The 14,095-nt window shown below is 37.2% G+C and overlaps 1 protein-coding gene across 1 annotated transcript in view; it reads right to left on the minus strand.

Moving 5' to 3' along the window:
- SEMA3C (semaphorin 3C) overlaps positions 1 to 14,095 on the minus strand; it is a 191,763-nt gene that overhangs the window by 13,626 nt on the left and 164,042 nt on the right. Inside the window, exons 12-14 of the mRNA XM_036761052.1 lie at positions 13,459 to 13,547; positions 10,076 to 10,117; positions 6,574 to 6,731 (exon numbers count right to left, since the gene is read on the minus strand). Coding sequence (XP_036616947.1) covers positions 6,574 to 6,731; positions 10,076 to 10,117; positions 13,459 to 13,547 — 289 coding nt within the window. The remainder of the gene's footprint in view (positions 1 to 6,573; positions 6,732 to 10,075; positions 10,118 to 13,458; positions 13,548 to 14,095) is intronic.

A 14,095-nucleotide genomic window follows, 5' to 3' on the forward strand; every position in this document is an offset into this window, starting at 1 on the left:
ATTCTTACTCTTCTGGTTATTTCTCTGTTACCTACAAGATCCTATGTTGTTCTTAATGTTAAAAAATACTCTCACTTGAGCTTACCTTCCCTCTGAACCTCTCTTCTAATACTAAATACTAAAAGCTCAAGAAAGCTGTTTACATTAGACCAGGGGTGGGGAACCTGGGTTCTCAAGGCCACATGTAGCCCCATAGGTCCTCAAGTACAGCCCTTTGACTGAATCCAAACTTCACAGAACAAATCCAACTAGACGCTCTCCCTCGTCTCCTCTCACTTGCTTCTAAACACTACATTCTGGCTTCCAAATTCACATCTGATGGAAACCGCTCTCATAACAGTTATGTAATATCTATTAATTGTTAAATTTCAGTCCTCATTTTCTTAACTTCTGCAGTTTTTGAAACTGTCGATCAACTTACTTTGAACGCTTTCTTTTCTCTCTCTGACACTGCTCACTCGGTTCTCTCCCGATTTTTTGGACTGCTGCTTCTGTCTCATTTTTTGGATCTTCCTCCTGGTCATACCCTAACCATGAGTGTTCCCCAAAGTGCTGCCCTTTGTGCTCCTCTCTTCTTCCCTGATGTTCTCATCAACTCATGTGCATTTGATTTTAATTTCTATGCTATTTCCACATCTATCTAACTGTAACCTCTCTTTTAAAATCCAGTCCCAACAGCCTTTTGGACCATTTTAAACTCAACATGTTCAGAACATGTTTTCTTTTTCCCCCCAGAGCCTATTAAGGGCTTTCCTATTACAGTTGAGGAAATCACCATTTCCCTGTCACCTAAGCTCACAAAACTTAAATGTAACTCTTTACTTCTCTCTCATACTTGCTATCCATATACATTCTCTTGTGAAAGTTGAAATGACTAATTTGACAGCATCTTGTAAGTCCCCCTCTCTTCACTCACACAGCCAACACCTAGGTATAGGCCCTTACTACCTCATGCTTTTCTCTTGAAATATCTTTCCAATTGGTTTCTCTCTCAAGTTTCACCCTATTCCATCCTTCACTCAGCTGACAAAGTAATTTTCCTGATACTCGGATCTGACCATGTCCCCTAACTATTCAATAAAATCTAGGGCTCCCTATTGGTAATGGGCATTAACATAATTTCTCAAACAATTAGATTAGCCAGAAGCAGTCTGGGTATTGTATATGTACAGACCTTTTCTTAAAGAGGCATTAAAAAAGTAGATTGTCAACTGAATAGACATTAGTAGAAATATAATGCTACATGTAGGATTCTGCATTTCCCCCATAATGACCCTGTGAGGAAGGTAATACAAGTATTACTATTATTATTATTATGATTACTAATTTTACAGATGAAGAAATTAAGGCTCAACTGTAATCATTGTTTAGTTACTTTTCAGTTGTGTCCAACTCTTAATGATCCCATTTGGAGTTTTCTTGGCAAAGATACTAGAGTGGTTTGCCATTTCCTTCTCCAGCTTATTTTACAGATGGGGAAATAGAGGCAAACAGGGTTAAGTGACTTGCCCAGGGTCACACAGCCATCTCTTTTTCCAGCTCATTTTATAGATAGGGAAACTGAGGCAAACAAGGTTAAATGACTTGACTGGGTCACCCAACTAGTGTCTGAGGCCAGATTTGAACTCACAAAAAGCACTCTATCCACTACACCACCAAGCTGCCCCTGGTGCAGTCAGTAGGACTGTGATCACACAGTAAACACCACAGCCTGTATTTAAACCCCAGTCTTCTGAATTCAGGTCTAATCTTTTTTCCTCTCTACAATGTTGCTTTTAATAGAAAAGCAATAGAGCTAGCACTGATAGAAACTCCCTGCGGGCAGGACCTGTTTCGCTTGCATCTCTGCATTACCAGTGCCTAGCACAACGCTAAACTCAGAGTAAGCAATCAATTTACTCACTAGTTAAGTAACTACTTATCAATTGATGGCTGTCCTTGGTATTAATAATAAAAATATTAATGCACTAGATAGGAGAGTTCATAGCTTTATTCACTAGTAGTCCATCCTTTGGACAAAGAAGCTAACAATGAAATTCTATCTGGGAACTTTATTTCAACCCCTTCCCATTTGCCATACTTCTCTATTTGCTTGAGACAGAAAAAAAAATCAAAATAAAAACTCCTTTCTCTTCCACCAGGACTTTGTTCTTGATCTTCTTTTCTAGGTGCAATGGCTAGAGCACTGGCCCTGGACTCAGGAAGACTTGAGTTCAAATCTGACCTCATACATTTACTAGGTATGTGACCCTGGGCAAGTCACTTAACCTCTATTTGCCTCAGTTTCCTCACATGGGAAATTGAGATATCAATGACATCTACCTCTCAGGTTTGTTGTGAGGAACAAATTAGAAAAGATTTGTTAAAGTACTTAGTACAGTGCCTGCACATAGTACAAAATAAATGTTAGCTATCATCATCACCATCATTATTATTATTATAATACTAATGATATTGATATAATTTAATTATGTGTAATCAATTCTCCCTAAGTGAATTATCTATGGGCCTATCCCCATTGAATTAGAGAGAAGTTAACTTACCATATGGGAAATTAAAAATATTGTTAATAGTTCTTCAGATTTTTAACTCTTCAAGTCTATATTTGCTTTATATAAATGTTTAGAGAACACTCAAAGGTGCTAGCAAAGATGGAATCTGTGTGAATTTAATGATCATTTGTTTGCATCAAAGTTTCTGCCAAATGATGTTAAAATGAAAACACTGTTTAACAAACCAATTATGCTTTGTTTCTAACTGAGCATTCATTACCTTTTTTGCTTCATCCTAATTAGGCCAACTTGAATCTAAAAGTGGAGGTCATATCAGGAGAGTGTTGCTCTCTCATCAGAAGAGAACAGGTAATTTAATTGACTTTTTAATATATCGAGATGGATGTGAGTAGGATAAAATTTATGTTAGAGAAAAACATGGAATCCATGGATAAGTCTGTGTTTTAGGAAAGAAAGGTAGAGATAAGAGGCCACCTGGGCAAACAAAAGCAAATTCACATTCCAAGATAAATTTCTAAACCCACAAAAGGAAAAATCTCAAACATGAAAAGACAGTCTGAATGTAACATAAAACTTTACTTCAAAAATAAACTCTGAGTTTGGAAAATAAACCACTTGCTGTTCACAGCAAAAGTCTTAAAACAAGAGAGGATTGGGAGGGAGAGGAAGGAGGGAAGATCATACAAGCACGTATCACTCATCTATAAGACAAGGACAATAATTAAATGTGTAACTGTGAAAAGATTAGCCTTTGGCTCCCACAATGGAGATAATTTCATGCCTAGAAAATATTTTTCTTGTGTCTTAAGCTGCTTCAGTATTGATTCCAGGTAATAGATTAAAGATTTATATTGAACATATTTGAGATTGTTCAGCCTTTCCAGCACAAATATTAGTGCAGTGATAGTTTAAATACTAACATCACCCTATTTATATTTGAAGAAGCAGGTGGTTGGCATTTGACTATTCAGGTTTGGTTGAAAATACTGACAAGTACTCCTGATCATTTGATTTGAGAGTGGATGCACTCTGTTTTCTTTGTTCCCAATACCTCAACTTGGGCCACCAAAGATGAACACTCTCATGATGAAATGGTTGGAGTATCTCCCATCAGATCAGGCAGTCCTAACACAGAATTTACCTCAAATGAACCTATGGGGAAAATAGATCTCCCACTTGGTTACGCAATGCAGAAGATGATAAACCTCTTATATGTAGGAAAATTAGTCTCTCTCTAACAAGAAGACATTTTAAGTCATAGTTCCTTCATGGGCATGAGGTCATCTGGGTAAATCTAAGATGTTCAAGAAAAAAGGTTTCAGTGAGGCAGAAATTCACTGTATATAACTAGTTTGGGATTTTTTTCTGCTTTCACTTGTCCTGTTTGAGTCTTCCCTGTGTTCCACATCAATTCGCTGATCAGAGTTTGTTTGTCTAGTCCTGCTCTGCTCCTATAACATGCATGATTGTTTGTAGTCATAGTGACATCAGTATTTCTGACCCTGGAATCCACCTAGCTCTGTTCCAAGTGGGTGGGAGCCAGACAGCAAAGAGCTAAGGAGGCATTAGAGACCTAGGCAGTATACATGTGGATAAATGCAAGGGAGAATCTGAAAATATATTTGGAAGAAGGAATGATTAATAGGAAAAATTCTTAGGGGTATCAGTAAGAAATGGAGTTGAAGATCCAGGTAGAAGTGTTAACTTTGCTAAGGAATTCTGACCTAGTCTTTTGGGACAGGATGAAGATTTTAAAAAATTTTAAAAAGTGGAAATGCAGTGTTGAGAGAGATCAGACCATGTTGATGTCCATGAAATAGGAGACTAGATGCTGTGCTATGAGTGTGTGGGGGGGGTTAGGGCTGGGGATTGAGGGAAGATTGTTGAAGCAGTAAAAGCTGAGATAAAGATTAAATGTGTTGAACACAGGGGATGTTTTGCAGCAGGGAGGTGGCAGCTAAGGTCATGCTGTACATATTTTGTGTTTTAAATTAGGATTTCATGATATTCTCTCCAAAACTCAGCAGTCTGAGAGAAGCTACCAAATTTCTGCCACAAAAGGATATTGGGCTCTAAGTAATCTGAGGAGAAAAACTACAACCATAACAATACTTTGAGAATGTACTTGTATTTAATTCAATTTAGCAAATATTTATAAAATGTCTCCTTAGGTTGAGAGCACTGTTGGGCACTGAATGAGATGTCAAGCTTTAAACCAAGGCCCTGATGAAATTTGTCATGCAGAGTAGGGTTGGAGAGGGTAGTATTTAAGACACACAAATATATGGTAACCATACAAGGAAAGAAAGAAGAGAGAAAGTTATGTGAGGCCTGAAGGGAAAAGGTCATTATCAATTTGTAACACTACCTAGAGGCTATGGCAAAAGAATGACTAGACATTCAACAGTATCAAAGATTCTTAGAAGCTGAAAGGTTTTTTTTTTCTTGACCAATTCATACAATACCAAAAATTTCTTCCACAATATAGTTGATGAATGATTTTCTATCCTCTGCTTAAAGATGATAACCAAAGTAACTCATATTTTATTTTGAGCTAATTATGTCAATCTTAAATACACTATAATGCGACTTCTCACAAAGTTTCTAGCCCTGCTTTCTGGAGCCAAGCAGAACAGGCATAATTAATCTCTGCTATAATACAGTCCTTGAAATACCAACAGTGGCTGAGCCATAAGATTTGGTAATTTGTTTAGTATTTGAGAACTTAGTTTATCCAGGCTGGGTGAACTGAATTTATCAAGGGCAACTAACTATTTCTCCACTTATCTTTTTTTTTCTCTTCTTCCCAAACCAAAGAGTAAAGACAAGCAGTAGAAAATAGCAGAGTTTAGAGGTTGGGAAGATATTCCAAATGTAGGGCATAACATGAGAAAAGTCTATGAGAATGAGAAATAGGGGAATGCAGAGGAGGAAGAGAGTAGTTCTATTTGTTGGAACATAGAATGCATGGAGAGGAATGTTATCAGAAAACAGAAAAAAAAATAGGATGATGCCTGATTGTATAAGTCCTCAAATGCAGTCTAGAGAGAAATTTGAACTTTACTATTGAGCCCATCTAGCAAAAAAACCCAAAAAAACAAAATAAAAACTCTCTAGACATTGCCACATAGCTATTCACAAATATATACCATTATATTTTTAAAAAGAAAAGAACCTGACCATCCCCCCAAAAAATCCACCCCCAAAATCAAAAATACTTTTGCCTTTATCATCTGTAACAGAATTGCATATATACATGAGATTATTAAGGCTATCAAACTGTGGATGCATGCTTTTACAGATAAGAAAACAGAGATACAACCTTAGACAATCGATTTCCTTGCAACAGGTATTAGCTTTCCCTAAAAAGTAACAAAAATATCTTTGTTCCTTCATTGGCCTCTGTTTCCCTTGATGAAGCTTCGGGGTCACTTAAGGGAATAAAAAAGTCCCACTTATGTGGAGCTGGGGCCCCTCTGATTTGGCGGATTTCTGACGATCACCTGAGCCATCATACTTTATCCTGCTGACCATATGTGTATTTCCATATGGAGACAAGTAGGGTCTGTGTCAAGAGAAGCTCAATGCCCATATCCTTGTTGTATATGTTCCCGGTGTTAGGACAAAGCAAACCTCCTTTCATTAACTCTTCAGTGACTTGCAGGTAAGTGCCTTGTTTTGTCCCCAAAACAGACCTGAACTAACTGGGTGTTGGCATTAGTTGCACTTCTAACACCAAGAGAGCTGAGGTAGTAGGCCCAAGGCCATACAATTATTAAGTAATAGAGGCAAGATCTGAACTCAAGTCTTCTGATTCTAGATCCAATAGACTTTCCATTACACCATGCAAGAAATGGTCTTCCCCCATGTTAGCATATTTTTATAACAAATGTACTTGTTTACTCTATTTGTCTATAGTAATATATTCATATATCATATTTTCCTCATTGATGGTAAGCTCCTCGAGGGCAGAGACTACATCAAAGCTGGACTTTGTATCTCCCTCAATATCTAGAATAAGATGTGTGAACTGTGTTGAGTTGAAACAATAAGAACTCACCTCTTCCCTGTTGGATAGAATCTGGAGCAAGAACTACCATCCCAGGCACAATAAGGATCTCTTGCCAGGCAGCAGTCAGCACAAGCTGTCCCATAGATGTGACAGCGATGTAGAGACACTTGGGAAACCCCTTCGTTGGAGCTTACGTATAGCTGTTGCTATTAAAGGAAAGATGATGATTCATTTTAGGTGGGGAACATAAAGGAAGACTTTGAGCAGGAATATTCTATACTCTATGCTCATTAACCTTTGGATTCATTTTGGAACTAAAACCAGGCATCCTACCAAAGAGTATACAGCCAAAATAAAGAATTTTCCTAGGTTAATATTCCTCTAACATTGCCACTCTCCTATTAAAAATGCTCAAAGTCCCACATAGAACATTTTCTAAGACATTAAATTTTATCATTCTCTGCTTCAGGTTAGAATTAATATATTAAAATGTTTAATATTGAGTAATTTCTTCGAACTCTGTTCTTTACCAAAGCACAAGCTGACTTCCTTCCTCCTGCTTTAAATTTAGCAGTAAGTCACCTGAACCTGAAGAAATGCAGTGGGAGGTAGGATTGGCAATATTTTTTACTATAAAGAAGTATTTAGTATAAGAAGAAAAAGAAATATAGTTATTGTTGCATATTTAATAGGTAAACTGTTTACAGAAAACACTTTAAAATTTTAAAGGTGAACAAAAATTGATTCTAGACATACTACAGATCAACCATTGCTCTCCTCCCTTCCTCCCCACCCCAGACTTGTACATCTACTGAGCCACCCAACTGCCTCCTAGGCAAACAGAGGTTAATTAATTCGCCCAAGATCATAGAGTCTGAGGCTGGATTAATAAAATTACCATACATCAAACATTTTACTGCTCAGAAAACAGCTTGCAGAGAACTCTTCTCAGGGGAACACAGTCTCTGGGACAGCAAGAGTATGTCACAGCTCTTACCTTCCTTATGAAGTGGCAGAATATATTAGCTTGTTAAAATATTTTAATGAAAAGTAAGTGAATTTTGGTTTGCTTCCTATCCTAAGCTGTCATTTTCCCCTTTGTTTGCTATGCATCTAATCTGCCCCTAGATTTGCAGCACAAGGTATCTTGTAGGATTCCTTCAACACTGTGTAAACCCTGTTTAAGATCGTGGGGTGTGTGTTGGAAGGGTGAGAGGGGGGAGGCAAGAAATAACTACCCAAGCAGGTTGGAAAATAAATTACAGCAAATTAGATAATTATCTATCTTGATAGTTTCAATTAAATCAATAGTTTCAATAAAACCTTGATCTTCAATTAAATCTTCAAATTTTAATAGTTTCAATTAAACATTCTGCTTACTTTCCTATCACACCCTTTGATGAAGGTGGACACTAGAAATAGATTGTAATATTTTAGAATACAAAATAACAATTGACCACAATTTTATAGTACCTTGAGGGAGGTGTTTTTAGTATCTCTGTGTTCCCTATAAACGACAGCACTGTTTCCTTGCAAATGTATACAGAACGAATGTGTCCCACAGCCAAATATCAATTTTATATTTTTTCTCCGGACCTTTCTGCTTCTACCAAGCTGAGCTGAACAAGGAGTTTCCCATTGACTTCAAAAGAACAATCTGCCTTTGGATTAGTTCCCCGGGGCACAGAAGATGACTAATGGCTTCTTGTTACTTGGGGAAAATGTTTCTCATGCACCACACAAACATTTTTACAGATGAGACCTTTACTTCTGTATATGCCATTTATTTTTCTTCATAAAAGTTAGTCAAGTGTAAAGAGTACAAGGCACACTGTGGAATTTTTCTTCATCTGTTTGGCCTGAAACCCTTAGAGAGCCCCACTAAAATTATGTAATCACAGTGGTGTTGAACAGATGAAGCCTTAATGCTACATTTCAAGAATTAATACAGCTCATGTAATTGAAGGGAAAAGGAAAAACACAAAACAAGAGTAATGTAAAACATATACAAATGGCCTCTGATAACGCAGCTTCTCTCACTGTTAGTCACTGAGGTTGTTAAGCCTAATAACAGCCCCTCCGCTGCCTCAAACCCAAATTATGCCTTTAAAAATCTAAAGAGAATACACCCTTCAAAGCTCAAAGGTAAGTTAATAATCTGCTGGCTTCTCTTGCTTCTTGGACCAGCCCTTTTAGCTCCTGAGCCTTAGGTTTAAGTAGGAAAGTGGAAGAGGAATCAGTTTTCAAAGTTATAATACAAGATGTTTTGTGACTAGGAACTCTGTCCTTGAGTAGATCCTAGTGTGCCAAGCCAGAAAGAACACTGGACACTCCCCAGTCAGAAGACAGATCTGAGTCGTGGCTGGGGAATTTCCCAGGACTCCAGGCAAATCACCACCCATTTGAGCCTCAGTTTATTTAGGTGTAAAATAGGGTAATGGTTGAACTACCTGTTTCACAGGAAATAACTTGGCCTAGGACTTTGTAACCAAGGAAACAGTAGATTAAAGTAAGCAATTATTAACAAAACTAGTGTAAAATATCAGACGGTGAATGTATCGTGGTGGTGAGGTACACCATTACTTGATAAGGAGGGAGAACTGGTATGTTCTCCAAGTGAATAATAGAATTGTGTTCTTTGTTGCACAAAGTGAATATGCCTATATTTAGAAATTCAAAACTGTAGCTATGCTAATTATGTTGATAATTTGATAAAGCTCTTTAACCAAGAATTACAAAGAAGCTATGCTGTTCTTGTTTAGTTGTTTTTCAGTCATGTCTGATTTTTTGTGACCCCCTCTGGTGTTTTCTTGGCAAAGATACTGAAATCGTTTGCCATTTCCTTCTCTAGCTCATTTTACAGATGAAGAAACTGAGACAAGCAAGGTTGAGTGACTTGACCAGGTTCACACAGTAGCTGAGGCTGGATTTGAACTCAAGAAGATGAGTTCTATCTACTACACCACCTAATTGCCCCAAGAGAAGGTATAGACCTATTGTTAATGGCAATTTTGTACATGGGAGCTCCTTAAGTCAAGTTCCTATGTCAGGGTGGTAAAGATTTTGACCTGAAACATTCATATTCAGTCTAAAATAAGATTTGGTTTGAATCATGAAGATAAATAAGAATTTTTCCTTTTCCAAATGACATGGAACATGGCTGTATTTCTTAACACTGGCATCTGAATTATGTATGTAGCCAACTTCCTAACAATTAGAACTGCCCCAAAGTAAAACCACCTTGGGACACAGCAGATTTACTGTTGCTGTAAATCTTTATACAAAGGCATCATAGCAACTTGTCAGGAATGTCTTCCAGGGAATTACTCTTCAGGTGTGGCTTAGATTAGGTATGTCTAAGAGTCTTTTTGAGATTCTTTGCTTCTGAGAACTGTTAACAGTCTAGTCTAGGATTGCTTTTCTGAGTACTATAGTACTTTAAAAATTGAATTAATAACTAAGTTATTTAAATTAATTTACATTAATTATTTATAATTAATTAATAATTAAAACTTTGTGATATAAAAAATAAATATGGGTTGGTTTTTACCTTTTTGGATGAAATTTTCATTGTTGTAATAGGAGCATTATTCTGAAAGAAAAACAGATAGTTAAATCTAAATTACTAAATTTACTAAAAATTACTAAAGTAATGATCTCATTCCCAATGATAATTTTATGTATAATGTATATATACATATGTATGTATATATGAACATTAAAGAGGCAATTCCTCTGAGAAGGGGGAGAGCAGTAGTAAGAATAATTCCATCAATTCTGCAGTGTGTAAATAAGGAGTAGCATATATCAAATCCTAACCTTTGTGCAAAAAATGGTATGTGAACTAGACAGGAAGATCTAGAAAATGTATGATCAGAAAGGTGGGTGGGCTGCTGATGTTGCAAGAATGAGAGACAGAACCTTGTTCACTATCTACTGCCTGCTATGGCTAAATAACTTTTGATAACTGTCTCGATTTACAAGGATCTCATTTTATTCCAGTCTCAACTACCAGACTAGCCTGAGTATGACCTTCCCCAAATCAAAGAAAGGGAGATGGAAAAAAATGAATAGGATAAGAGTCAAAAACTAATCTTGGGATGGTGGAGCCACTGAAGAAATTGGAGGTTTGACTTAAGCTTTCAAGAATAATTCTTGAATGGCATTCCATGGTATTTTTCCCTAAATCGAGCACTAGACATAAGAAACTATTATTTAGTATATCAAGTTCAGTTTGAAGAACAGGTTGGCCTAAAGCAAACTTCTTAATTCTCTTCTTTTGCTAAGAACAATGAACTACTATACGAAATGACTCACTTTAATGAGGTCAGAACAGGAGTCAAGTGGAAGAAACTGAGTAATGTTCTCAGATTTTAAATCTCTGTGAATGCCAGATTGATAATTGGTGAACTTGGTGAGCATCACTTACAACCCCTGAATCACTCTTGTAACCTGCTGAAGAAAGGCCCAGTAGCTTATGCCCAGCTCCCTGACAGAACAGAGGGGTAATTCTGCTGAGTTATGCTGTGCCTCCAACCCTCTGGGTGCCTGGGTGTTGTATACACCTAAAAGACATTTTTTTTCCAGTGAGATGATGTAATGGTCTGGAAAGGCCACTCCACCACTTTTTCAGCAGCTCTTAGAGATGTGCAGAAAGGTGTTGCTTGAGACAGATGTCTAAGCTGTTGGTGATAGTTCAGTAATTCTCATGTTTGAGCCAACCTTACCTAAGTAAGCCAGGCTCAGTTCCAGCTCACAGACTGGAGAGAGGGATAAAAGAAGGGTTTGTAGTCCTTTGGCCCCATGGAAACAAAGGAGGAAAACTTGACCTTTTTTAAAAAACCTTACATTTATTTTCCAGTAGTACACTAATGTGGCACTCAGCTAAGGAACATGTCAGGTCCTGTTTCCACTTAAATACATTATTTCCCTACAAGCCTGTGACATAATGTCACATACACCCAATTACTTTTACTTCACAGAAAATGCGACACAAACACTGGGCCGAAGATAGTAACTGTATTAGGTAAGTGAGCCTTCCGACTTGGGCATATCAATCAGTGGCACACACAACTGCACATTTATTCATATAACACTGCAGATTTGCTCCTATTCACTGATGTCCCCCCCATGCATTTCTTTATGTCTTTTCTAAGAGAGTTTATTCTTTCATAATGATAACACAGACATAAATCATTTAACAGCTCATAAGTACTTACCACATGATCACAACAAGCACATCTCATATTTCTTTGAAAACTCTCATCTACAATGTATGTGTTTTGGTTTGTGTCAAACCCAGTTAATTAACAATGCTGTCTGATTATCAAAAGGACACTTCAATATGAGAAAAAAAATGAAGTGCTAACATTATAACATAACCTTCTTAGGAAAAGTTCTGGACACAGACTCATATTACTTTCACCAGACAAGTTGTCACTTCAGAGTTGAATGTAAAGTGTCATTATATTTATTTATACTACATCTTGTTAAACTAGTGCAATAATTATGTTGTCTTGCCAAAAAAAGACTGAAGTGGGTAATGGAAATAGAAGTATTTATCAATCACTATTTTGGAGATTGGGCTCTAACTTAATAGATTAATCATAAACATTCCATGATATAGTTGAATCAAAGAGAAATATTAAAAAGAATATTTCCAGGAAATATCTTTTGTAGACAAACATAGGCAGATTTTCCATATTTTTTATATGATTGGATTTTGTCAATTTCTCATTTCCCTCAAAATTTAAGTTCATTGGATGTTCTAAAAATGTTGTCCTTGAGAACTTTTTCCCATCAATTCACTCTTTAGGAAAAGAATATTGACCATAGTGAAGACCACTGGATTTGGTGGCAGAAGGCTGATGGAGGAGTGCCAGCTTCACTACAAATCCCTTAAACTCTCTGATTCCTAATTTCTTAATCTGCATAGTTGAGACAATAATCCTGATCTTCCTCCTCACAGAACTGTCCTGAGTGTGGAATGAAGGAATGTGAATATATTTTGCAAACTGCAATATAAGTAAAGGTTAGACAAAATTAGTAACAATAATTTTAGTTATTCATAATATAGTACTTGAGGCAGTTCTTCAACTGTCTAACTGACAACCACAACTTAATGGTTTAAGCAGGAGATCATTACTTTTCTTCAGTCATCGGTGGGTTCTATGAACCACGGCGTGGCTTTTTATCCTCATTGTGGTATTCCTTCCTTATAGGTAAACCTGAAAGACTAAAACTCCTTCATGGTAGTGGCCACAACTTGATAATCTTTTTATCCATCCCCACACTTAACAACATACTTGTCATAAGTTTTTGAATATAAATGGGTCAATATCCTCTTCCACAGAGAAGTTCTCTGCCAATAACTATCAGTGATGCGGACATCAGTGGCTAGGTTGCAAAGAAATTAAAATCCCTTAAGAAGACACTATGTGCAGTTCTGAGAGTCAACATTTGTCTTCTTTAGCTTCAGTGATACTTGAATTGAGAGCAATAAAACCAAGTGAAAACAAAACTGTTTTTCTTATGTTTTTTGGCTAAAAATCAGAGCAGCTATCTAACAATCAGAGATACTAAAATGTTTGTGTTTCAGTGGGATATGTTGCCAATGATAAAAGTCTTTTGCTGGCAGGGCCTGAAAAATATGACTTTCTTTGATTTAAAAAAAATTGATAAAAATTTCTCAAAGCATTGTGATGGAGAAAGAAAATGTAACTGGAATGTTTAGATAATTTGAAATATGGAGAAGAGGGGAAAAGATTCCACAAGAAATCCCCAATCTATTTTTATTTTATCTAATGTTTTCTCCTTTCAAAATCATGACAACATCCATTTATTTTATCTTTTATCAAATACATTTTATCCTTTCAAAAGACTGTGAGGTTAAAGGATTCAATCCAATATGCTAGGAAAAAAAAAGAGTCAAACCTTAAAGACTTCTAGTTCTTCCAAAATGAGTTCTCCACTAGCTGTGCTGTTAGTAGGCAGAACAACAACTTTCTGTACTGTGCCACGATCTGGAACAGAAATAGAACATATGAAATGTTAGATTATTACTGTGTATTTTCCTCCAGAAAAGAAAAGCATTTGGATAAAGGAAGAGATATAGTTATTGAATTGCTACTTAAGAAAGAGTTTTGCAGGGGCAGAGCCAAGATGGTGGCAGGAAAGCAGGGACTTGCTTAAGCTCCCCTACCAAATCCCTCTAAACATCTGTAAAAAATGGCTCTGGACAAATTCTAGAGCTGTGCAACCCATGAAACAGCAGAGGGAAAGAGGTCTGCAGGAAGGATCTATCGCACAGTGCTGGGAGAGGAGTACAGCCCTGCCTGGGCCGGACAGACCAGACCTGACCTGGAGTCAGCCAGCCAGAACAGGCCTTGGGTCCATGAAACAGTGAGCTGTGGCAGTTACCAGACTTCTCAACAGACAAACGCCAAAGAGCAGGTTAGGGAGAAACTGCGGGATCAAGTTCAGAGTGGTCTGGCTGCCAGCTCTGGGGGTGGAGGAGGTCATGCAGCATGGAGGTAGCAGCAGTGGGAAGCCCCTGAGGCTACCTCTAGAG

Source organism: Trichosurus vulpecula, chromosome 5, assembly GCF_011100635.1.
Source record: "Trichosurus vulpecula isolate mTriVul1 chromosome 5, mTriVul1.pri, whole genome shotgun sequence".
In the NCBI taxonomy this organism is placed as follows: Eukaryota; Metazoa; Chordata; class Mammalia; order Diprotodontia; family Phalangeridae; genus Trichosurus; species Trichosurus vulpecula.